The following is a 25,615-nucleotide window of genomic DNA, read 5'->3' on the forward strand; positions in this document are numbered from 1 at the left end:
ACAATTGATACTTGGCTAGATGCATTTTTTATCTATATGAGTATATATTTGTCAGCACATATTGAACAAACTCACAGCCTTATTAAGTACATGGCAAATATTAAACTCGGTGTCAGCCGAGTTTCTGGAGGATTAGGTTGGAGAGAGTATGACCGTCAATTTCGACTAAAAAGAGCCAAAGACAACAGTATTTCCTGGGACAAAATTTACCCAGAGCTATGGCTTCTTTTTATAACCCTTAATACTCAGTCAGTATATAAGAATTCTCAGGGCAGCTCAAAATGTTGCCATGACTACAACAACAAAGTTCTTGCCGGCTACAAAATTGTTAATATCAACACCAATGTTTAAAGTGTCGAAACAAACATCCTGCCATTCATTGTCCTGATAAACAAGCTATACAGATGTCTTCAACCTCAAGGAATTTTCAAGCTCCCTCATCAGGTTTTCGTCAATCAGGCAGCAAATATTCAGCAGGTTCCTTTCGTAAAAACAGGTTTAACTCCAATTAACTTGAACAGCATGTGTCCTTACCTAGCAATTTTTCCTAACCAAAATATAGCTAATGAATTACAGAACGGTTTTACATTAGGTTTTTATCTACATTATGATGGTCCAAGAGTTTCAACAACCTGTACTAATTTAGTCGCTGTGAACGATCTCCCTAAAGTAAAAGAAAAAATCGACAAGATTTCTTTGGGTCGCATAGCAGGCCCTTTCGAACATAAGCCTCTAATTTAAGGTTATCTCCTATTGGGGTCGTAGCAAAAAAGGATGGGGGTTGGCGTCTCATCCACCACCTTTCATATCCTTCTAATTTTAGTGTAAATGACTTCATAGATCCTGAAGCATGTTCTGTTCATTACACTTCTTTTGACGAGGTTTTAGGTATGGTAGGGACACTGGGAAGAGGGGCTCATCTTGGGAAAATGGATGTAAAATCAGCATATTTAGATTACTTCCGGTTCACCTCTCTGATCATCAATTACTTGGTTTCAAATATGATAATCAATATTATTATGATATGTATCTACCGATGGGTTGTTCAATCAGTTGTGCGTTGTGGGAAAAGTTTGCACATTTTGTTCAGTGGGTAGTAGAAGTAAAAACTGGATTTCATACATTGAACCATTACTTAGACGATTTCATATTTGCTGGATGCACATTAGAAATATGTTACTTGTTGATGTCTTCATTCAAACGTATCTGCTCTGATTTTGGCATCCCTCTAGCAGAGGGGGAAAACAGAAGATCCAAAACCAGTCCTTACATTCCTGAGTATAGTTATTGATACAGATAAGATGGTTATTAGAATTCCGGAAGAAAAAATCATCGGTCTGGAGAAATCTCTGCTAGATATGTTACAAAAAACAAAAGTTACACTGAGGGATTAAATTTTTGTGCAAAAGATATTCCATCTGCTAGGGCCTTCAACAGAAGATTTTGTGACGCTATGTGTGGAATAAAACATTCAAGTCATTTCATCAGAGTAACAATGGGAATGAAATCCGACCTTCGTGTGTGGTTGGATTTTATCCACAAATTTAATGGTAGTTGAATTTCATGGATGTTAATTGGTTGTCTAATGACCAACTTCATCTCTACACTGATAGTGCAGGCAATCAACAATTAGGATGTGACGTCTACCTTCATGGTCAATGGGCATATTTTGGTTGGCCGGAAAGCTGGAAGAACCCAGACATTATGTCAGATATAACATTTTTAGAGTTAGTGCCTATTGTCCTTGCAATTTTCTTATTTAAGACTCAATTTCTCGACAAGAAGATATCATTACACACTGACAATAAAGCTTTGGTTTCCATTTTGAACAAAAAATCATCAAGATCACCTCGGGTTATGGAATTGGTGTTACATTCCATGGTCAACAATATTTAATTTAAAGCTTGTCATATAGATGGTTATAACAATTTATAGCTGATTCTATTTTTTGCAAACAGTGGACCAGATTTCGTGTTCTCGCCCCCAATTCCGATCAACACCCGGCACATATTCCAGAAGATTTATAAAAAATGATCTCGGAGCTCAATTCGGTATCATTAAATACAAGGCAAACATACTCAACTAGTCTAAAAGGTTTTGAGGAATTCAGAATTTTATATGAACCGTGTTCAATTTGACCTCCACCTGTTTCACACGTTTGTATGTTTATCGCTCATTTATCACTGCAAGGTTTGGCTCATGCTACTATATCATCATATATATCAGGAATCAGTTTCAAATGTAAAATATCGGGATTCTGTGACAACACAATTTTTTTTTTTTAATAAGGAAATTATTAGAAGGAATCAAAAGGTCAAACCATTCAGAAGATTGTTGACTTCCTATCACAAAACACATTCTTGAGAAGCTTATAAAAACAACATCTTTAGTCAAACTTCGAGGCCATTCTTTTTTCAACGGCATTTTCAGTAGCTTATCATGCTTTCCTTAGAGTTGGTGAATTTACCCTATGTAATTCAAAGCAAACAAATCAAATTATTTCTTTTAAACACATAAAAATTGGAAAAAACGAAAATTCTGGGGAAAATTTCATAGAGCTTAGAGTTCCTTTCTCAAAAACCGACCAACTTGGGAAAGGGGCATCCATATTGTTGCAACAAACAAAAAATTCTGTCTGTCCAGTTGTGTGGTTGGAAAAATACATCGCAATGAGGCCAAAATTTGATGGCCAGTTATTTATACATTTGGATGGTAGTCCTCTCACAAGGTTTCAGTTCTGTTCAGTTTTAAATAAGTCGCTTGAACTCGCCGGCTTTCCAAAATCACGATACAAATCTCACTCTTTCCGTATCGGAGCCGCTTCAGATAGTTTTTCTTACGGACATTCAGAAATAGAAATAAAAAAGCAAGACAGATGGAGTTCGAATGCCTTCAAAAGGTATATCAGGATTAAGTGATGTCGCCAATTGTTTCTCATTTTCTATATATAGGAAGTGGAAAAGTTATTTGGATTGTTGGGTCTTCAATTGTAAAATGGGCGTTCTACTATGCAAGAAAATCCATATATGGTGTCGATTTGGGTTTAAGACGAAGAAATTACAGAATTTTTTGGCAAGGAAAGGGAGGTATGAAATGGTTTGACCTTATTCCAAAAATTAGGCTTTTGTTGAAATATGAATCCCCTCCCAAAATTTTAATTATCCATTGTGGAGGGAACGATATAGGAAAAATTTCATTATTGCAACTACGGTCCATTATGTGTTCAACACTTGAGAAACAACTTCCGGAAACAACAATCGGATGGTCAAATATGTTGCCAAGAATTTCTTGGCGTTTTAGTTCAAACTCAAAATCTTGCTGCGGTAAGACTCAATAATTTTATGAATCATCTAGTCACGGTCAATGATGGGTTCTTTATCAAATACCCAGAGCTTACTTGGGATTCAAAAGAAATGTTTAATAGTGACGGTGTTCATTTGTCATACTTTGGTAATTGTTTTTTTGCTATTCAACTTACAGAGGACATTACAAGGAATATGTTCTTCTTAAACCAAAACGATAGATATTTAAATTGAGATTAATGATGTGGCCACACCTACACATATTTTGCATCTCTCATTCCACATAACTTTGTTGGCGGTGGTTGTCCTTTTTAACGGACAACCATTTGGCGGTTATTCGAGACGCCTCCTATGATACAAGTGGGTTTTTTTTGTTTTTGTTTTTTACAACTTCTGCTGAGTATCTGCTCACCCAGTACCAGTATTAATGTTGTCACTATTAAAGTTTTTTAAGAAATTCATAAGGATAAGGACTATAAGGTTTATAAGGATACGGTTTTATAAGGATAAGGACTATATGGTTTATGAGGATAAGGATTATAAGGATAAGGTTTATAAGGATTAAGGTTTATAAGGATTAATGTTATAACAATTTACAATTAAGTATATTGTTTGTATTATGTAGGTCATGGCCACAATCGTTTAAAAAACATTCTCTTTATAAAATCATGCATGGAATGAAGAATGTCCGTTTTCGGTTTTGGCATTTAAAACACAGTACTAGATTTACCGCTTTTGAGTATGCTGCATCTCCAGTTTAAGGATTTATACCAATTAATATTGTTGGTTTTTTTTAATTGTATGAATCAATTTCGACATAAAGATTGTTTCCAAGAAATATGAAGTTATTCTGTTCGCCGGTTTTAATATAATCTATAAAACATCGCAATCCGGGACAGTCGGGAGTCGGCAGTACTAGATTTACCGCCCACCTTTCCCCACGAAACTTTGATAAGGTCCGGGCTTAATATTTATTTTTCACCATCAAATTTTAAAAAAAATAATTAATTCCACGTTTACACTTGATAAAACAAATCAAGATAAGTGAAATATGTTCTAAATAAATACATGTACTCTTCTCTTCGAAAATTACAATTTATACAAGTTTTGGATCATTTTACATTTTTTTTACGCCAAGGGAGGTAACTCAAATTACTGGCTTTTAAATGTAAATGCTCAACAATAGCATTGTTTCCCAGCAAATTTATTGTTTCATCTTAATTATCAAGGGATTTCCTTCCAATATTGTCTATACATTCTGGACAAATTTTATTGTATTGGGTATTATTTAACTTTACAAAATGATCGTTTTCTATAGATTATATAGGGTCCTTGGATTTGTGAAATAGGCAAATGTTTTTTTCACTTTACATACGATAAAATTGGCGTATATGACCTTAACTTATTGGGTATGAATTAAATTTTGGGGAATTGGATGTGCCAGCCATATCATAGCTACTGTCCGATATCTCCGTGGACGGCCTCTTAATTAGATCAAATCTTAAAATATCATATTTCTAAAATATGCTTTAGCGTAAATAGAATTATTGCCCATCAGGACATTACACTTATCAGGTCATTACACCGACCCTGGCAAGTCTGTACATGTATTAATAAGCAAATTCATATCCAATCAGTGATTTTTAAAAACGCATTTTGGGTAGGAATATCAATCAGCCCATTCCCATCCCAATAATTACCAATTTTTTCCCAATTTAACTTAAACTTTTCCCAATAATAAAAACTGGTGAAAACATATTTGTTAAAAAAAAAGAGAATAAGTTCTATGTGAATAGTTTACGTACGACGTGACAAAGATGCATCACATTCTAGATGATTTAAATAGAATAGTTGAACTTAAGAGCTTAAAGAAAAGAAGATTAAATATGTAACTTGTTTGATGTGATATATTTAGCTTATTTACAATAATACTGATGTTTCCCAATTTGACCAAAATGTCAACAATGTTTTCCAATTTGAAACCCACAGGACCCTGTTGAAAAATCACTGCCAATGTAAATGTTTGTATTTGAGTGCTTTGTTAACTCTTTACCGGAAGTTGATATATACCATCCCACATTAATGATAACTCTTACAAGCAAACATTATGAAAAGTGGCAATACTTGTATCTAAGCATAGTAGGCCTAAATAAACAAGCAGCTGGATTTTAGAACGATGAAAACAAGGATGAAAACTGATTTATTTTTACTTCAATTCTTTAATCAATGATATGAAAGGTTCCGTAATTTTCACACACAAAAAAACCACCTTAAAAATGACAGAAAATCAAGTTTTGGAGAAGCAGTTGTATCCAGAATGAGACGAAATGCAAATATAAGTGCATATATTACAGCTTTTAATGCCATTGATTGCTAAGAAAGATTGATTGCTTGGCAACACACTTCAGAGTTAATCAAAAGGAAATTATCGTAGTTGTACAAAGTGCTGGAGATATTTTTCACCCATTATTTTCAATGACAACTCATTGCTGCAGACTCACTTGCAGTTGAATTGCAGCTGTCAACGACATATTGGACCAGATGTATTTTCGTTGGCTATTAAGTTAATCAGACAATCATGAAATGGCAACATACATATTCTGATAGAAAAATACTTCAATGATTATTTTTCCTTTTCTTCTTGATTGTTCTCACTCTACTAATTAGCTCTCTGATTTTGTCATATGTACCAGTAGCATCTGGTAGATTTTCATATGGAATGTGGTCCTCTATACCCTCCCCAAACTTTGATGAATCAGGCAATGATTCAATTGGTCCCTTCAAGATGGGGGTACCATAATCTTTGGATATAGACTTGCTCTGATGTAAACTACCAACAGAGTTCATACCGGTATTTGTGTTAGGTGTTGGCTGAGGAGTACCAGGACACGATCCCCCAGAACCTAACTCGCCAAATGTTTGTATAGAAGAAATAGAGTCAGTCCTTTTCAGGAGTTTCTCCTTCAACATTAAGAGTTCAGCAACTTCAGGGCTGTTTTCTTCATCACTGGCACCACAACTATCCAGAATTTGTAGATCAACATCTGTCTCATTTGAAGCTAACTTATCCTGTAGAAGTTTTAACTGGCTCTCCAACTCCTCAAGTGATGGGGACTTCGATCTTTCAGTGATGGAAATCTCCCTGGCCATCTTTGGCAAACTCAGCTTTGGAGCTGGAGGAGTAGGGGGTGGATGGTCTTTGGGTAAGGGTGGTTTAGAAGATGGAGTCTCCACGGGCAATGGTGGAACAAACACATGACCATTGACAGATGTTGAGGGAGATTCTGAAAAGTCAAACAAGCGTGACAATGTATGCTACTACATGTACATGATTTACAGTGAACAAGATGGAAAACATTAACAAAATTGCATGTTATAATGTCAATGTTATAGATTATACCCTCCTCAATGTCCATATCAGTTTCTTTTGACCCCATCTTTTGACTCCTCTTTTTAGACTCTCTCTCTTCTTCCAATTTCCTTTTCTTGCTTTTGGACTGTAAAGAACAAGGTACGGTTGTATACATAAAAAGGCCCAAAAAATTTCTCTCTATAAAATGTGTCTGGAATTCACCTTAATCAGAGTTTTAAGAAAGTAAAATAAATGCCAGGTATACTATGTCAACAAAATCAGAATGATAGTTTTAAATGGATAGCATTATGACATCATGAATAAGACATTTCCTGCCTTTTTCTCAAAATAAGCCCGGAAACTGTCAAATGTCATACAAATTATTGCTCAGGAAAAGATGTGCGCATTTGTCGAGCAAAATGAAAATGATATATATTGTGTATTATTTTGAGATGAAAAACATGCTTCAATATGAATTTGCTCGACGCATGCGCTGTATGTTTTCTAAAAGGAAAACCACCTGAATTTGTGGATATTTTCATTGAAAATGGCATTTTTGCAATTTTATGCCAACTTCAAGCTCTCGTCACATGACACAAATCATTTTGCTGATCAAACTGAGTGAATTTTGGGTTTGCTAAACTACTCCTTAATTGAATGCTAGGATTTGAGCTCCAAGTCAAATCATCAATATTTTGGGCCAGATGACTGTAGAAACTGTACCTACTTCTTTTTAAAAGACATATTTTACTTATAGACGAAGTAGTACATGACTGCTTGCATATTATTTTGACAAATAGATGCTCAAATATATTTAAAAAATTGAGAAATATATGCTCAAGAGAATACTTTAGACTTTATGATTTTTTTGGTCAAAGTCCTTTTTAAAAGTAGTTCAAACTCCAAGGTCAAAATATCAAATACCATTATGTCACAGGGTCTTGCATAAAGAATCTATATACAAAATATGAAAGTTCTGCCTCACATAGTTTTAGCAGGGTGTCAAGCCACTTTTGGTCTAAAAAATATAGGATTATAGGGATTTTTTTTGCAGTTTAAATGGCAAATATAGGGATTTTTACCGCAGATTGAAAGGAATAAATATGGTTTTTATTAAAGAATTTGTATAAAAGTTTATTGTTTCTGCATAAAAATCTAGCAAGCATAGTATCTTACTGGAGAAGAAATAATATCAAACTAAACAAAGACAAAATCCTTTCAGATGTGGACAGTTTTCTATCCAATAGACAGTTCTTATACAATCATCATAGCTATTCTCATCATAACAATCTAATTGAATATCAATCTAGCATCAGCTCCTGGATTTTTGTTGTTTTTCCTAATTTTTTTTATTTTATCATTTTTGAAAATAGGGCTGTCATGTTTTTGGATATATAGGGCTTTATAGGGATTTTAATGACTTGTAGGGAAAATATAGGAACCTTCCAGTTTATAGGAAAATATAGGAATAAATAGGGAATTGACACTCTGTTGTAGATATATTGAATAGGTTACATTTCTTAGAAGTAGGTCAAACTTCAAGTTCAATGTCAAAAATTCAAAAGGCATTCTATGAAACGAAAGGTCTTGCCACATGAAGTATATATAAACATTAAGATATGAAAGATCTTCCATAAATAGTTCAAAAATATTTGATAGGTCAAATTTTTAATAAAAGTAGATCAAACGTCCAGGTCAAGGTCACACAGAGAGGAGAGCATATTCCTATTCCTAGGGTTGTATGCAATCCTCATTAAATTAAGATCACACACCACTGCATCACATGAAAGGTCTTGCTGTAAAGAATGTATATACAAAATATGAAAGCAGTACCATAAATTGTTTCAAGAGATATTTTTAAAGAGTTTTTCTATATATCAGCATATGCAACTTTGATCCTTTATCGTGGCCCCACCTTAACCCCTGAACAAATCTGAATCTACTCTATGTCAGGAAGCTTTCATGTAAATTTCAACTTTTCTGACCCAGGGGTTCTCGAGAAGAATGTTAAATATTCTCCCTTTCTATCAGCATGTAAAACTTTGACAGGGTGTCAAGCCATTTTTGGTCTAAAAAATATAGGATTATAGGAATTTTTGTGTGCAGTTTATAGGGCAAATATAGGGATTTTTACAGCAGATTTATAGGCATAAATAGGGTTTTTATTAAAGAATTTGTATAAAAGTTTATTGTTTCTGCATAAAAATCTAGCAAGCATAGTATCTTACCGGAGAAGAAATAATATTAAACATAAACAAAGACAAAATCCTTTCAGATGTGGACAGTTTTCCATCCAATAGACAGTTCTTATACAATCATCATAGTTATTCTCTTCATAACAATCTAGCATTAGCTCCTGCATTTTGGGGGGTTTATTTTCTTTTTTTATCATTTTTGAAAATAGGACTGTCATTATATATATATATATAATATATCCAAATGTGAAAAATTGTCTCCTTGTCCGGTAATCAATAGGTAAAATAGGTCATGAAAGCGCTTACGTTTTACAACGTGTTGTCATATTTTATTCAATATTTTAATTACCTATATATATATATATATATATATATATATATATATATATATATACATATATATATATGCACGAAAACCCAACAACACTCTACTTTCTTAAAGTGTCAGATCTGAGAAGATACAAAGCCAGTAAAGAAATTTATAAAAGCACTGAAAAGGCCACGACACTGTTGTTTATTTAAAACTCAAATTTTAGACGCAACCCACGTCTTTATCAAGAGACATATATTACATAAACAAATAACACAGACCACAAAAAACGACAAGTATCAATAAACTACATTGGTAACAAGAATAATACACTGTTGTACTGGGTGATGAAAATGGTGGTTTTGTTGTAAAGCGTGTTTACTGATGTCAGATGGTGTAGAGAGTTTGTACCATGGTCGGGATGAAAATAGAATTATTCTTGAAAATTACAGAAATCAGATAAATTTAGAGGAAAAACTTCCAAAACAATGTGATTATGAAATAAAATGGTGGGAAGATAATGATATGGAGTGATTAAGTTCAAAACAATACTTGGTAGTCCGTACCATTGATGCTTCGGATATGGTAAATAGTGCTGACAACGAAAAATAATATGATTGCCAGAAGAACACGATTAAACAACAAAGTCAATCAAAAGACACAGATCTCGCATTAAAATAAACAATCCAAGAAGTGAATGGGAAAGAAGTCTTAAGGAAAAAGATACTGTATTATCTTTTTTAAGCAATATATTTTTCAAGGTCAGACAAGTTAAAGCCGCATTCTAGAAATTCTAATATCGCAACATAAAGATCTATGCAAATTCGAACTTATGTTAATTTGGAATAATGTTTTAACATAGTTTAGTGGTCTCAAGATGATATATTAATGATATACTAGTCTTCAAGGTCAATACATTTTTTCTTATTATCACCCCTCCCCTTTTTTTAAAAAAAAGAAAAGAGAATAAAAGCTGTAATGTCGAGACCAGAATATGAGAGAGAGAGAGAGAGAGAGAGAGAGAGAGAGAGAGAGAGAGAGAGAGAGCTATATAAATTCATAATTGTAGTGATTTCTTATGATGTTCTAACATAATTAGGAAGTATTGAATGTCAAACAATAATCGCAATTTGGGGAATCCTCGTTATGGCTAAATTAAGGAACTCAAGGTCAGAGCCTTGAACGAGGGAAACGATTTGTATGTATTTAATCATACAAAAAAAGATCTCTTATCGGATGAATTTTGGCGATTGGGCTGTGGATACTGATTTTAACTATATATATATATATATATATATATATATATATATATATATATATATATAAGCACTGAAAAGGCCACGACACTGTTGTTTATTTAAAACTCAAATTTTCGACGCAACCCGCGTCTTTATCAAGAGACATATATTACATAAACAAATAACACGCAAAAATGACAAATATCGATAAACTACATTGGTGACAAGAGTGATACACTGTTGTACTGAGTGATAAAAATGGTGGTGGTTTTGTTGTAAAGCCTGTTTACTGACTATGGTTTAGAGAGTTTGTACCATATGGTCGGGTCGGGATGAAAATAGAATTAGTCTTGAAAAATACAGAAATCAGATAAATTTAGAGGGAAAACTTAAAAAACAATGTGATTATGGAATAAAATGGTGGGAAGATAATGATATGGAGTGATTAAGTTCAAAACAATATTAGGTAGTCCGTACCATTGATGATTCGGATATGGTGAACAGCGAAAGATAATGATTGCCAGAAGAACACGATTAAACAACAAACAAGGTCAATCAAAAGACACAGATCTAGCATTAAAATCAACAATCGAATAGGTGAATGGGAGAGAAGTCTAAGGAAAAAGATTCAGTATTATTATTCAAGGTAATATATTTTTCAAGGTCAGACAAATTAAAGCTGCATTCTAGAAATTCAGATATCGCAACATAAAGAGCTATGCGAATCCGAACTTATGTTGATATAGAATAATGTTTTACCATAGTTTAGAGGTCTTAAGATGATATATTAATAAAATACAAAATCGATAGGGAACATCTTCATCCCATGGGTAGTCCATATGTATGATATGGTGACTGTAGGTGGAAAGGATAACGCTTTAGAGCCCGGAAACCATATTGCTACTTCGATGTCCAGTGCGCTTGACCTTTGACCTTTTGACCCCAAAATCGATAGGGAACATCTTCATCCCATGGGTAGTCCATATATATGATATGGTGACGGTAGGTGGAAAGGATAATGCTTTAGAGCCCGGAAACCATTGCGTCTACAGACGGATGGACGGGCAGACAGACGGACAACCCGATTCCAGTATACCCCCCCCACAACTTGTTGCGGGGGGGTATAATAAGGACTTGACACCCTGCTTTGATCCCCTATTGTGGACCTACCTTACCCCTGGCGCCATGATTTTAACAAATGTGAATCTGCACTATGTCAGGAAGTTTTTTTCCTGTAAATGCAAACTGTTCTGGTGTAGTGGTTCTTTAAACAATACCACCCTATTTTTGCCTTTGTGTGATTATCTCCCCTTTAAAGGCCCTTCATTTGAACAATCTTGAATCCCTTTCACCCAAGGATGATTTGTACCAAGTTTGGTTGAAATTGGCCCAGTGGTTCTGGAGAAGATGAAATGTGAAAAATTTACAGACGGACAGACAAATGGTGATCTGAAAAGCTCATTTGAGCTTTCAGTTGAAGTGAGCTAAAAACATCATAAAAACATACCAAATCTTTCAGGTCCTTTCTTAATGTGGAAACTAGTTGACAGGTTTGCATTGGAATAGATCCACACTTCTCATATTCCTATAAAAACAAATAAAATAGAACTTTGGTGGTCAAAGTAGTAAGCACCAGTATAGAGTAGTAATACAGTCTGAGCAGACTTTCACATACATGTAAAAGCTTCACAAGACTGTAAATTTAGTGACAAGGTAAACCTTGCACTGCAAAAACTGGCCATTATATGGGGTGTTGCTAAAATGCGGAACAGAGCAAAAAACCGAATGGAATTTAAAGGAAATGAACATGAAAATGTGACAAAAGGTTTTAATTTGTCCTTTTGATGTATATAATGAATTCTGAAAATCATTAAAATGTAGCTTTCTTCAGTAGGGAGATATATCATAAAGACTAACAAATTTTTTCCATCTCTGGGAGTTGCCATATTGAACAAGATTGCTACGCATAGCCATGTCCCCCACCGCCACAAAAAACTTGAAGCACAAAAGTCCCATAACTCCTGTAAAATTTGTTGAATCAAAATGATGGCGCAATAAGATCAACTAAATATGTGACTAACAATGCTACAAAATTTGAACAAAATCCATACAGCCGTCTTTGAGGAGTTGCTTCCAGTGTTCAACTCCTGTAAAATTTGTCGAATCAAATTGGCGGTGCAACATGATCAACTATACATGGTGACTACAAAATTTGAACAAAATCCGTTGAGTGGTTTCAGAGGAGTTACGTCCAAAAAGTCAAGTGGGACGGACAGACACTGGTATTTCTATGTACCCTTCCACATTGTGGTGGAGGACAAAAAATTATTACCTCTCTGCTGGGTTATCTCTTAGCATCCATTAGTGGGTAGCACCGATGCTGACATCAGTAGGACACATTGTGCATTTTTGGCACATTGTAAGCATCAACGTTAAAATGTCATCAGCAGAAAGTGAATTAAATGTGGGATATCAGTTTGAACCTGATGTTCCAGAGGAAGAAACTGAATGATGCTTCTTCAAGAGCAGTTGATTTTAATGAGAGGGATTTTCCTTGATTGGTGTGTGTGGAAATTGTACCGATGTACATTCAAAGGGGGGGGGGGGGGGGTGGGGTCTTTGAGTTTGAACATTTCGTATCAGATTACATAGATGTTATTCAAGTGTTTTACACATCAACACTATTATACTAAGTTTGGCCCTGCCCTGGGGTCAAAACCCTTACCCCTGGGATTATGAAATTTACAATTTAGGTTGAGGCCTTCCTGCTCTACATCACTATGCTTATATTTAGTTTATACTTATTTATTTATATTTAGTTTTTCCTACACGTATGCAGTTCTAGAAAAGAACATTTTTGAAAATTGGTCAATTTTAGGCAGTTTTTGCCCTGCCCCTAAGGACCATGGGGTGCAGGTGTCCCGAAATTTACAATTTATGTCCCACCTGTTCAAAAGATGCTTCATACCAAATTTAAAAGAATTGGAATGGTAGTTATCAAGAAGTTAAAAATTGTTGATTCTTCACACATTTAATAAGTGACCATTTTGTCCCCACCCTAGTACCTAAACCCTTACCCCTGGGATCACCAAATTTACAATTTAGGTAAAGGACTACCTGTTCTTTCTAAATATCCATTTAGTTTCAACGTAGTATCAATAGCACTAAAGAAGATGTTACTTAAGTGTTTTACACATCAACACTATATACTAAGTTTGGCCCCGCCCTGGGGTCAAAACCCCTACCCCTGGGATCATGAAATTTACAATTTCGGTAGAGGTCTTCCTACTTTACATCACTATACATTTAGTTTTTCTTACACATATGCAGTTCTGGAGAAGACTTTTGAGGATTGGTCAATTTTGGGCAGTTTTTATCCAGCCCTAAGGCCCCAGGGGTGCAGGAGTCCTAAAATTTACAATTGATACCCCCATTGTCCTAAAGATGCTTCATACCAAATTTGAAAAGAACTGGAATGGATGATAAATATGTTCAATTGTTAATGCATGATGAAAACAATTGGAACTAGTGGGTATTGTTTTTTACAAAAAAACCAGATGTCTCCCCTTCAAAGTTTGATTGTCTAATAACCGGGGCAACAATAATGAGTGCAAGCGTCTTAATGTCTGCTTTCCAAGGAATGGGTCAAGGTAAAAAAAATTGGTACAGTTCATCTTGTCTTAAATCTGCCTTCCATGTTGTAAGTTTGAAAACTTAATGTCAAAGGGTTCTCAGGTTATGGTCTGGACTATACTTTGATGTAAAAGAGTGACCTCGACAATGTAAGTAGGTCAAGGTAAAAAATGTTGGTGATGTGCACCCCCTCCTCAATATTGCCTTTCCATATTACAAGTTTGCAGTCTTGATGTCAAACAAATTTTAGTTATGAAATCATCAAGTTGAAGAAATGGGTCAAGGTAAAAAATGTTGGTACAGTACATCTTGTTGTCTGCTTTCCATGTTGTAAGTTTGAAATCCTAATATCAAAGGGTTCTCAGGTGATAATCTTGACTATACCTTGATGTAAAAAAGTGACCTTGAATGAAGAAATGAGTCAAGGTCAAAGATTTTGGTACAGTACATCTTGTCTTAATATCTGCTTTCTAAGTTGTAAGTTTGAAATCCTAATGTCAAATAGTTCTCAGGTTATAGTCTTGATGTAAAAGAGTGACCTTGACACTGTAAGTGGATGAAGGTCAAAAATGTTTGTGGTGTGCACCCCTCTTCCATATCATCTCTCCATATTCCAAGTTTGAAGTTTTAATGTCAAACCGTTGTCAAGTCAGCTTTTGGTCTGGACTATATTTTGACATAAAAATTGACCTTGACTTGATAAAGGGTCAAGGTCAAAAATTTTGGTGGAATATCCCCTTTCCTCATCTCATATTCTAAGTTTGAAGTCTTAATGTCAAAGCGTTCTAAAGTTATGGTCAATTCATGTTTTTCTTAATTTGACCTTGAATGAGGAAAGGGGTCAAGGTCAAAAATTTTGGTGCACTCTTCCATATCATCTCTCCATATTCCAAGTTCGAAGTTTTAATATCAAACGGTTGTCAAGTCAGCTTTTCGTCTGGACTATATTTTGACATAAAAAATTGACCTTGACTTTATAAATGGGTCAAGGTCAAAATTTTGGTGGAATTCCCCCTTTCCTCATTCTCATATTCTAAGTTTGAAGTCTTAATGTCAAAGGGTTCTAAAGTTATGGTCTATTCATGTTTTTCTGAATTTGACCTTGAATGAAGAAAGGGGTCAAGGTCAAAATTTTTGGTGCAGTGCACCTTGTATCTATGTCCTCTTGTCACGTTCCAAGTTTGAAATCGTATTAATGTCAAAGGGTTCTTAGCTATTAGCCTGGACTATATGTTGACGTAAAAGATTGACCTTGACTTTATAAGTGGGTCAAGGTCAAAGGTTTTGGGGGCGGACACCCCTCCTTCATACCATCTCCTTATGTTCCAAGTTTGAAGTCTTAAAGTCAAAGGGTTCTCTAGTTAGGGCCCGGACAAAATTTGGTTGAAGAAGAAGAATAACTAGAAACTCATTACTAGTAATGAGTAGGTCTTCCGTTATACTACTTCCTGTCGAGATTGGAAGTTTAAAAGCCGTTCATTACAATTGAATTTCATTTTCTTCACACATTATCCGTTGATATTAAGGTTATCAGTGTTGGAAACAAACTGCAGTTCAGATTGCTTTAGTCAAATTCGTTTCCAATTTGTGAAATGCATTGGAATTTTCAAAAATGTATTCCACAAAATGTACCGTTGCGCCTTACAAAAAAAAAAACACGTTATGATTCCTGTTGTCTATATTCACTTTCGGTCATGACCGGAAGAGCTCCAATCGAATAAATATTTTATTCTACATCTTAATAATTCTCAACTAATCATACTTTTAGCTTTCGACAAAAATACACATGTTTGAGACAACTTCCGGTTTTTCGGTCGGCACTTCCGGTGGACATATTTTACATGAACAAGACCTAATCATCATCCATAATAGCCCCAACATCTGTCCAAAAAAAAAACTTCAAAAAATTATATTTTTTATATCTCTTCCTGTCACGACCGGAAGTGACGTTTACGTACGATTCTCACATGATGCAAACACACTGATGACTGACTATCAGTCTTGAAAATTTGAGACTACAGTCGTTCACATTTGCAGAATATTAGCTTGAACAAATTCTCATTTTGAAGACTGCAAATCTCGCGACCGGAAGTAGATTTCACCAAAATACTTTATGTTATTCTAGACATTTGCAATGTTTTGCAATGTCAATAACATACAAGAAAATCATTTGTAATACTCCATATACAAGCGAGATTGAAGACAAAGTCAAAAACTCAATTTTTCCACTTTTTCTCACAAAACCGGAAGTTGCCGTTTTTGCTTCCGGTAGGGTCAACATATTTCAAAAGAACAAGAATGAAGCAATAAGCTAATGTTCGTTCTGTATCAAAAGAAAAAATCTGAAATTTTCGATTTCTTTGATCACTTCCGGTGAGGTCCGGAAGTGACGGTTGACGAAGTTAACCATATTCGACAAACCTACTTGTCATGATCTATCATTCCTGAAAGTTTAGTGCCTTAATCTTTAACAGTTGCTGAGCAATTTCGTAAACAAAATCTCATTTTGAGGACAGGAAATCGCGCGACCGGAAGTAGATTTCATAAAAGGTATTTGACGTTACTCTAGATATTGTCGGTGTAGGCAACATATTTGAAAAGTATTTCAAATACTTCATTCACAAGCGAGATTTATGGGAAAGAAAAATGTTCAATTTATTTCGATTTTCTCTTATAACCGGAAGTTGTCGTTTTTGTTTCCTGTGGGACTTACATATTTTGAAACTGCAAAAGAGATGCAATAAAGTGATGCAAGATTTTATAAAAAAAGGAAAAGTTGAAATTTTCTATTTTTTTTATCACTTCCGGTGACGACAGGAAGTGACGGCGGACGTGCTTAACCCAATTCGGCTCGCCTACTCCTTAAGGTCTATCACTCCTGTAAGTTTGGTATCTAAATCTTTTACCGTTTCTGAGATCTTGAGCGGACAAAATATTTTTGAAAAAAACGGAAATCAGACATATCTGACGAACAGAAGTGAATTTCAAACAAATGAAAAAAAACATCTGGAGGTATTCATATTCTCTATCATCCCTGAAAATTTCAAGAAAATCCATCCAGCCATCTCTGAGAAATCTTCAGTGAAAAAAAAAAGAATAATAATAAAAAGAACTAGAAACTTGTTGCCATGGAAACAAGAAGGTCTTCCGTGTCAAGTAGATCACCTTAAATTCTTCATTTGTTATAAAGTGGGGAAAAAAAATTTGAGTAATCTCGGGGATTGAACCCGGGTCGCCCGCATGAAAATCCACTAAGCTAACCATTAGGCTAGCGAGGACCTCGCTTCAGAATTAAAATTACGAATATCTAGAGTTTGGATTGATCAATTTCAAAACAAATATCATATTCAGCATAAAAACAGAAAAGTTGAAAAAATCCATTTTTTAAATTCCCTTCCGGTAGCGACCGGAAGTGATGACAACGTACGAAATAGTGCTCACGCAAATCTATAAGTCACGTTCTATCATCTCTAATAAGTCTCCAGTTCATATCTTTAGCCCTTCCTGTAGATCACCCGCGGACAAAGTTTCATTTGAAAATCAGGAAATTGTCCATAACTTGGAACTGAAATGGAATTTTCCAAATTTTTTTTGTGATAAACCACTTTCATAATATAATGCATTTTTCCTGAAAGTTTCACTGAAAACCACTGTATAGTTTTCGAGAAAATTTTGGTCTAAAAAAAAAAAATAATAACTAGACACGATCTCGTTGCGAGCAACGAGTAGGTCTTCCGTCCGATTTGTTGATGCACTCGGAGTTAAAAAAAAAAAGGAAAAAAAAGACAAATGAGTCCCAATTTAGTTTCCGACTTTAAGACACTTTAGATATAATCAATTTTTCATATCATAAGCTTCTGAAGCAAAGTTGCAGTGAAATTCGTTTGAAATTCGACTCTCCAGGCGAGCCATAAGACCCGCGGGCCTATTTCTTGATGTCATTTGTTAGCCCTCTATAGACTCAACAACTTTAGTTCTATATGTTTTTACAAAATATTTACCTGTAAAAAGTTATTGAGATCGACCGATATCGACAAAATCGACTCTACAGGCGAGCCATTAGGACCATAGGCCTATTTCTTGATATCAATCGATAGATCTCGATAAACTGAACAACTTTTGTTCAATATGTCCTTACAAAATATTTACCAGTTACAAGTTTTTGAAATCGACTGATATCGACTCTACAGGCGAGCCATGAGGCCCACAGACCCATTTTTTGATATTGATCGATAGGTTATGACACATTGAACAACTTTTGTTCAATAATGCTTTTCGAAAAATATGTCGTTTTAAAGATATGAGGCGTCAAATATTTACGATTTTGGCCCTTAAAATCTCTAATTACGTAACATATGACCTACTTTTTGATTTGATAAGATCAAGCTCGTTGAGATGAACATTTCCGCTTCTACAACTTATTATAAAATCTTAATAGTTTCTGAGATATTCTCAAAAACATTTGGACCCTTCTGAACCCCTAATTTAAAGGGCCAGCCCGTTTTGCTTGATATCGTAAGAAAGGCCTTGTCATTTGAAACATTTTTTGCTCAACAAGTATTTAGAAATTCTTTACCGTTCTCGAGTTATCTCTACAAGAAATATTTAGGGGCCAAACTGTAGCTCCCTAACGGGGCCACATAGGGAAAAAACGAAATGTACATATTGTTTAGATTATCATTCTGAACAACTTTTGTTCAATAATGCTTTTCAAAATATTTGTCGTTTTCAAGATATGAGGCGTCAATTATTTATGATTTTGGCCCTTAAAATCCCTTATTACGTAACATATGACCTACTTTTTGATTTGATAAGAACAAGCTCGTTTAGATGAACATTTCCGCTTCAATGACTTATTACAAAATATTGATAGTTTCTGAGATATTCTCATAAACCTTTGGACCCTTCTGGGCCCCTAATTTAAAGGGTCAGCCCCTTTTGCTTGATATCGTAAGAAAGGTCATGACATTTCAAACATTTTTTGTTCAACGAGTATTTAGAAATTCTTTACCGTTCTCGAGTTATTTCTAGAAGTAATTTTTAGGGGCCAAACTGTAGCTCCCTAACGGGGCCACATAGGGTAAAAACGAAATATGCATATTGTTCAGATCATCATTCTGAACAACTTTTGTTCTTTATTGCTTTTCAAAATATTTGTCGTTTTCGAGATACAAGGGGTAAAAAATTTATGGTTTTGGCCCTTAAAATCCCTTATTACGTAACATATGACCTAAATTTTTATATGAATAGATTTGGATTGTTGAGATGAACATTTTTTGTTCTTTGACTTATACCAAAATATTAACGATTTTTGAGATATTTGATCTAGACTTTGAGCCCTTCTAGATCCCTAATTTAAGGGGCTAGCCCCTAAATCTGGATATTTTTGAAAAGATCTCGTAAATGTGCACAACTTTTGTTCTACATGTCTTAACAAAATATTTGCAAGAAAAAAGATATTGGAGATCAAAGGTCAAAAATCGCCGAAATCGGCGAAAAATTTTGGCATCCATTTTTTGAGGTCCAGGCGAGCGTTTAGGCAAATCGCCTCCGGTAAAATCGAATCCCCCACAAATCTTCTAAAATGTTTACTCTATCTTGTGTAGAAATTTCAAAACTCTAGCTTCAAAACTAACGGAGGAGATGTGTGGACAACAAGGCCCTTCAAAAAGTCACTAAAAGAGAGATAACTCCTGACCGGAAGTGACGTCAAGCACGAAATTTTGCAAGCAAAGTTTCGTCACCAAAAGACATCTTTCCTGAAAATTTTGTGAAAATCTATCGAGAAATGGCTGAGAAAAACGCGTGTACTACCAAGGAAAATAATAATAATAATAATAATAATAATAATGAAGAAGAACGCGAACAATAATAGTAAGGTCTTCCGCAGGAGACGGAAGACCTTAATAAACAGTAGAATCACTATAAGGTCTTCCGTCTGGAACGGAAGACCTTAATAAGAAACAGTAGAATCACTATAAGGTATTCCGTGAAGAACGGAAGACCTTAATAATAATAAGAAACAGAGTAAAAACAATATGTTCCCAAACTTTGTTTGGGGAACATAATAATAAGAAACAGTAGAATCACTATAAGGTCTTCCGTGAAGAACGGAAGACCTTAATAATAATAAGAAGAAGAAACAGTAGAATCACTATAAGGTCTTCCATGAAGAACGGAAGACCTTAATAAGAAACAGTAGAATTCCGTGAAGAACGGAAGACCTTAATAATAAGAAACGGAGCAAAAACAATATGTCTCCGACACTTTGTGTTCGGCAACATAATAAGAAACGGAGAAACAATATGTCTCCGACACTTTGTGTTCAGAGACATAATAATAATATCAAGAGGCCCATGAGCCACATCGCTCACCTGAGTCACCTTGGCCCATATCTGAAGACTTTCCATATATATTTGCATGTAAAACCTTGGTCCCTATTATGGCCCAAACTACCCTTTGCAAACTTGAATCTACACTATGTCAGAAAGCTTTCATGTAAATGTCAACTTCTTTGGCCCAATGGTTCTTTTAAAGCTTTTTTCTATATTTGTATGTAAAACTTTGACCCCCCCCCCCCTTGTGGCCCCATCCTACCCCCCGGGGACCATGATTTGAACAAACTTGAATCTGCACTATGTCAGAAAGTTTTCTTGTAAATATCAGCTTTTCTGACTCAGTGGTTATTGAGAAAAAGATTTTAACTATATATTTGTATGTAAATCTTTGATCCCCCTTGTGGCCCCATCCTATCCCCTGAGCCCATGATTTGAAGAAACTTGAATCTGCACTATGTCAGAAAGTTTTCATGTAAAAATCAGCTTTTCTGGCTCAGTGGTTCTTGAGAAGAAGATTTTTCCTATATATTTGTATGTAAAACTTTGATCCCCTATTGTGGCCCCATCCAACCCCCGGAGCCCATGATTTGAACAAACTTGAATCTCTATTATGTCAGGAAGCTTTCATGTAAATCTCAGCTTTTCTGGCTTAGTGGTTCTTGAGAAGAAGATTTTTAAAGTTTTTCCCTATATATTTGTGTGTAAAACTTTGATCCCCCCTTGGGGCCCCATCTTATCCCCGGGGGCCATGATTTGAACAAACTTGAATCTGCACTATGTCAGAAAGTTTTCATGTAAAAATCAGCTTTTCTGGCTTAGTGGTTCTTGAGAAGAAGATTTTTAAAGATTTTTCCTATATATTTGTATGTAAAACTTTGATTGTGGCCCCATCCAACCCCAGGGGCCCATGATTTGAACAAACTTGAATCTGCATTATGTCAGGAAGCTTTCATGTAAATCTCAGCTTTTCTGGCTTAGTGGTTCTTGAGAAGAAGATTTTTAAAGTTTTCCCCTATATATTTGTGTGTAAAACTTTGATCCCCCCCTTGGGGCCCCATCTTATCCCCCGGGGGCCATGATTTGAACAAACTTGAATCTGCACTACGTCAGAAAGTTTTCATGTAAAAATCAGCTTTTCTGGCTTAGTGGTTCTTGAGAAGAAGATTTTTAAAAATTTTTCCTATATATTTGTATGTAAAACTTTGATCCCCTATTGTGGCCCCATCCAACCCCAGGGGCCCATGATTTGAACAAACTTGAATCTGCATTATGTCAGGAAGCTTTCATGTAAATCTCAGCTTTTCTGGCTCAGTGGTTCTTGAGAAGAAGATTTTTAAAGTTTTTCCCTATATATTTGTATGTAAAACTTTGATCCCCCATTGTGGCCACATCCTACCACCGGGGGCCATGATTTGAACAAACTTGAATCTGCAATATGTCAGGAAGCTTTCAGGAAATTTCAGCTCTTCTGGCCCAGTGGTTCTTGAGAAGAAGATTTTTAAATGACCCCACCCTATTTTTGCATTTTTGTGATTATCTCCCCTTTGAAAGTGACATGGCCCTTCATTTGAACAAACTTGAAAGCCCTTCACCCAAGGATGCTTTTGGCCAACTTAGGTTGAAATTGGCCCAGTGGTTCTGGAGAAGTCGAAAATGTGAAAAGTTTACATACAGACGGACAGACAGACAGACGGACGCCGGACAAAATGTGATCAGAATAGCTCACTTGAACCTTCGGTTCAGGTGAGCTAATAATAAGAAGAAAAATGACAAAAACAATATGTCTCCCCTTTGAAGGGGAGACATAACAATGAGAGAGGCGGAAAGAAAGGCACAAGACAGAGACAGATGGCGAGCACCTTTGGAAGCCTTATGCACTGACCAGTGTGAAGAGGACTAAGTAGTAAAGTAAGTAAGTTAATGTATGACACATGCAGATCAATTGCAATAGCTAGGTCACCTGAATTAGCTCAGGTGACCTAAAAAAATCGAGTCCATAATTATTATAAAGTAGTATAGATATATCAGTTGTAGAATTAATAGGTACCCAATCTCCTGTCCATGGGCAAAATTTAACGACCTTGAACAAATATTAATTTTAAAACCCACTTACATCTTGAACACCTTCTGGGGGATTCACTGTAAACCCTGGATACTCAATGATCTTCTCAGGATCAATCTGACCTACAAAATGTAATTTAATACATGTATATGCATGTTTATTTCTTAAACAATAATAAACAAGAGGCCCATGGGCCACATCGCTCACCTGAGTCACCTTGGCCCATATCTGAAGACTTTCCATATATATTTGCATGTAAAACCATAGTCCCTATTATGGAAACTTGAAACTACACTACGTCAGAGAGCTTTCATGTAAATGTCAACTTCTTTCGCCCAACGGTTCTTGAGAAGAAGATTTTCAACGATTTTCCCTATATTTGTATGTAAAACTTTGACCCCCCCCCCACTTGTTGCCCCACCCTACCCCCCCGGGGGCCATGATTTGAACAAACTTGAATCTGCACTATGTCAGAAAGTTTTTTTGTAAATATAAATATTTAATTATGGTCCTGTAATTTGGTTATAGGAAGGTCTTTGGTATTTTTTGATTATTTACAATTTCATTTCTCTTTCAGAATATAATTCATGATAGATACAGAATTTATATGGTGTGAACACTGACCAGACTGGTTTGGTTTTAATATGCCATTCTGAGAATTACACTATGCAGACCTGGATCAATGTTTATATAGTTCCAAAATGAGTTTACTCTGAATGACACTTCAGTTCATGCACATTTTAGGTAAGTCCAATGAGACTGCTAGGCCTATATGTATAGTGGATGGGAAGTCCATGACCCTGATATGTCTTAAATTTGTCTGACAGCAAGTCAAATTGGGATGAATTTAATTCCACTATCAGTTTCAAATCACTGATTTAATTTGAACAGATATATCAAACAGTTTGTTTCTATTAATTTTAAATAGATATATAACATGCCCACAAAATAATTGCATTATCATTTTTTTTAGAATGTTCGTCATCAATGTTATCCCAAAGGAAAGTGAGCAAAAACTTATCCAGAGAATCAACAGCACATTTTTGTGAAACTTTTTAAAATGCGCAGGTAATATTGCTGTTAAAATATTTTGTATCCTATGATCTGTAATAAAATATAAGTGGCATATTGATATAACTTTAACTTAGTTATAACTTTTCAACTAAAATGGGTAGGGATTTTATATTTGCCATTTTTATTCTTTGTGACAAGAAAATATTTTTTTAATATATACAAACTGTATATATAAGTACCTCATTAATGACCTTTTGACCTACTAAGGCTTTCTGATGGTACCAAATTTGATCTTCTGACCTTGACATGAATTTTGACCTACTTGTCTTGAAAAGCGTTAAGTATTGGCATCCATGATTCACATTCATGTCTTGTTGCTGTTCAGACTATGAAAAGATGTTGCTGTTAAGAATGATTATCTAGCACAACCATTTAATGCAAAGTTAGATAAGTTAAAATATTTTCATTGCAATCTTGGTATTGTATTGCATGTGTTAATCATTTATGATGAAAATGTTTTTTTTTATTTCTTTCATTTATGCACTTATTTACATGTATTTGTTGGATTTTAATCGAATTAATAATAAAGGAACAATATCCAAGAGATTATAATACATAAGTATATTTAATTTAGAAGGTTAAAAGAGACAAATGGGTTTAAAATAAAGATAATTTAAAGCGTCAAGTCAACTGAATTAAAGACAAAGAAAAGTGCAGTAAACTACATTCATATTGTGATTTGGTTTTATTACATTTCATTAAATGGGTTTTTTTTTATTTGCAGGAGAAATAAGATTATGAAGAAGAGAAGATTTGTCATAATTTTTTATACAGTCAAAACTGCCATAGCGACCCACTGTATTAAGCGACTCGACACTGTCGTATGTGACCATAAAAAGTTCCCCCCAAGACGTTACTCTATATATTGTACCTGTATTAAACGACCACCTGTCTGACGTGACCAACGACCATGATTTTTACAACCTTTTCGTGTATTTTCACGAAATTTTGCCTTTATTTAGTGACTGTACATTTTTCGATTACGCGATTACTACTTTCGTTTTCGGTTGAGCCGACTATTCTGGGAATTATCGCCCCTAACACTTTCGTTTTCAAACGCACGACTATTCTGGGAATTATCGCCCCTAACACTTTCGTTTTAATACGCACTGTTTGGCGATGATCTTGTTTAGTCGGTCCTATGAATAAATTATTATACCCAAGCTGTCAACATGCAGTGTCGTGTGTGGTTAATTAATAAAACTTGAGCTGTTGTTTATTTAACAAAATCAAGGATCAGGGAATCAAGGCCGGTGCATTTGAAGATGTGAATTTCGACAAACTTTTAGAAGTGCCGGGTAGGCTAGATCGGAAATGAAAATCTACCACTTGTTATACCATTATGTTCAACAGAGTAAAAAATTTGCCCGATTGTGATATAAATCAGGTAAATATTGTGCTTAGGACTGAAATTTAAACAGAGTATTCGCAGTTTTCCTGCATGAGATACTCGAGGTTTCCAGAATAATGACCGGAACTAGTGGCTCACTTCGACATGTCCCGAGTACATACATGCCAACTTTTAAAAATCCCCATGGGGGATTTTGCGCGCGACGACCTTTTTTCAAAGCTCAAAATTCACGACATTTTAGCATGGAAATAAATATTTGTCTTTTCAATTAAAATATCAATCAAATCATTGTAAATGTATCATATATTAACACAACATCAAGTGTGGTTGACCATGAACTATATATATATAAAAAAAAAAACAACTGAAAGATATACTAAATATTTTATTAAAATCATCTATTCAGCAAAAAATCCTCTCCAACAACAAGTCACATACATATTATCAAATAATACTTAAAGTTACATCCTTTTATACCATAAAATAAACATTGGCTGGTCTATATATCAAAATTTGAATTAAAGCACATGCATTTAGGTACGGCTACAGAGGCGATCTTGCTTGTCTGTAAACATGGGCTTGCAGAGTCTGGTGGAATAATCTGCATTGCAACCAGAGAAGGAGTGATCTGCCCTGCTATGAAGTTTGCGAACAAAACCTTTGCACCCATGACATCTGAAATAATTGCCAGGGAAAAAACACATCAAAATATACGATTTTACTTGTAAATTAAGGCTAAATCTACTTGTTAATTATAAAA

At 34.9% G+C, this 25,615-nt stretch overlaps 2 protein-coding genes across 3 annotated transcripts in view; one reads left to right on the forward strand and one right to left on the reverse strand.

Moving 5' to 3' along the window:
• Nucleotides 1–648, forward strand: part of LOC125664660 (uncharacterized) — a 1,543-nt gene extending 895 nt beyond the window's left edge. The window contains 2 exon segments of the mRNA XM_048897509.2: nucleotides 1–304; nucleotides 307–648. The exon segment at nucleotides 1–304 is cut by the window's left edge and continues 166 nt beyond it. Coding sequence (XP_048753466.2) covers nucleotides 1–304; nucleotides 307–512 — 510 coding nt within the window. The 3' untranslated portion in view covers nucleotides 513–648.
• Nucleotides 649–5,501: 4,853 nt separating this feature from the next.
• Nucleotides 5,502–25,615, reverse strand: part of LOC125664640 (zinc finger CCHC domain-containing protein 8-like) — a 202,117-nt gene continuing 182,003 nt past the window's right edge. For both annotated transcript variants that reach the window (XM_048897481.2, XM_048897482.2), the window contains 4 exons: nucleotides 22,482–22,552; nucleotides 11,905–11,982; nucleotides 6,703–6,799; nucleotides 5,502–6,586 (listed from right to left, as the gene is read on the reverse strand). In XM_048897481.2, the coding sequence (XP_048753438.1) occupies nucleotides 5,919–6,586; nucleotides 6,703–6,799; nucleotides 11,905–11,982; nucleotides 22,482–22,552 (914 nt within the window). In that variant the 3' untranslated portion in view covers nucleotides 5,502–5,918. The remainder of the gene's footprint in view (nucleotides 6,587–6,702; nucleotides 6,800–11,904; nucleotides 11,983–22,481; nucleotides 22,553–25,615) is intronic.

Source organism: Ostrea edulis, chromosome 1 (assembly GCF_947568905.1).
Source record: "Ostrea edulis chromosome 1, xbOstEdul1.1, whole genome shotgun sequence".
NCBI lineage: Eukaryota > Metazoa > Mollusca > Bivalvia > Ostreida > Ostreidae > Ostrea > Ostrea edulis.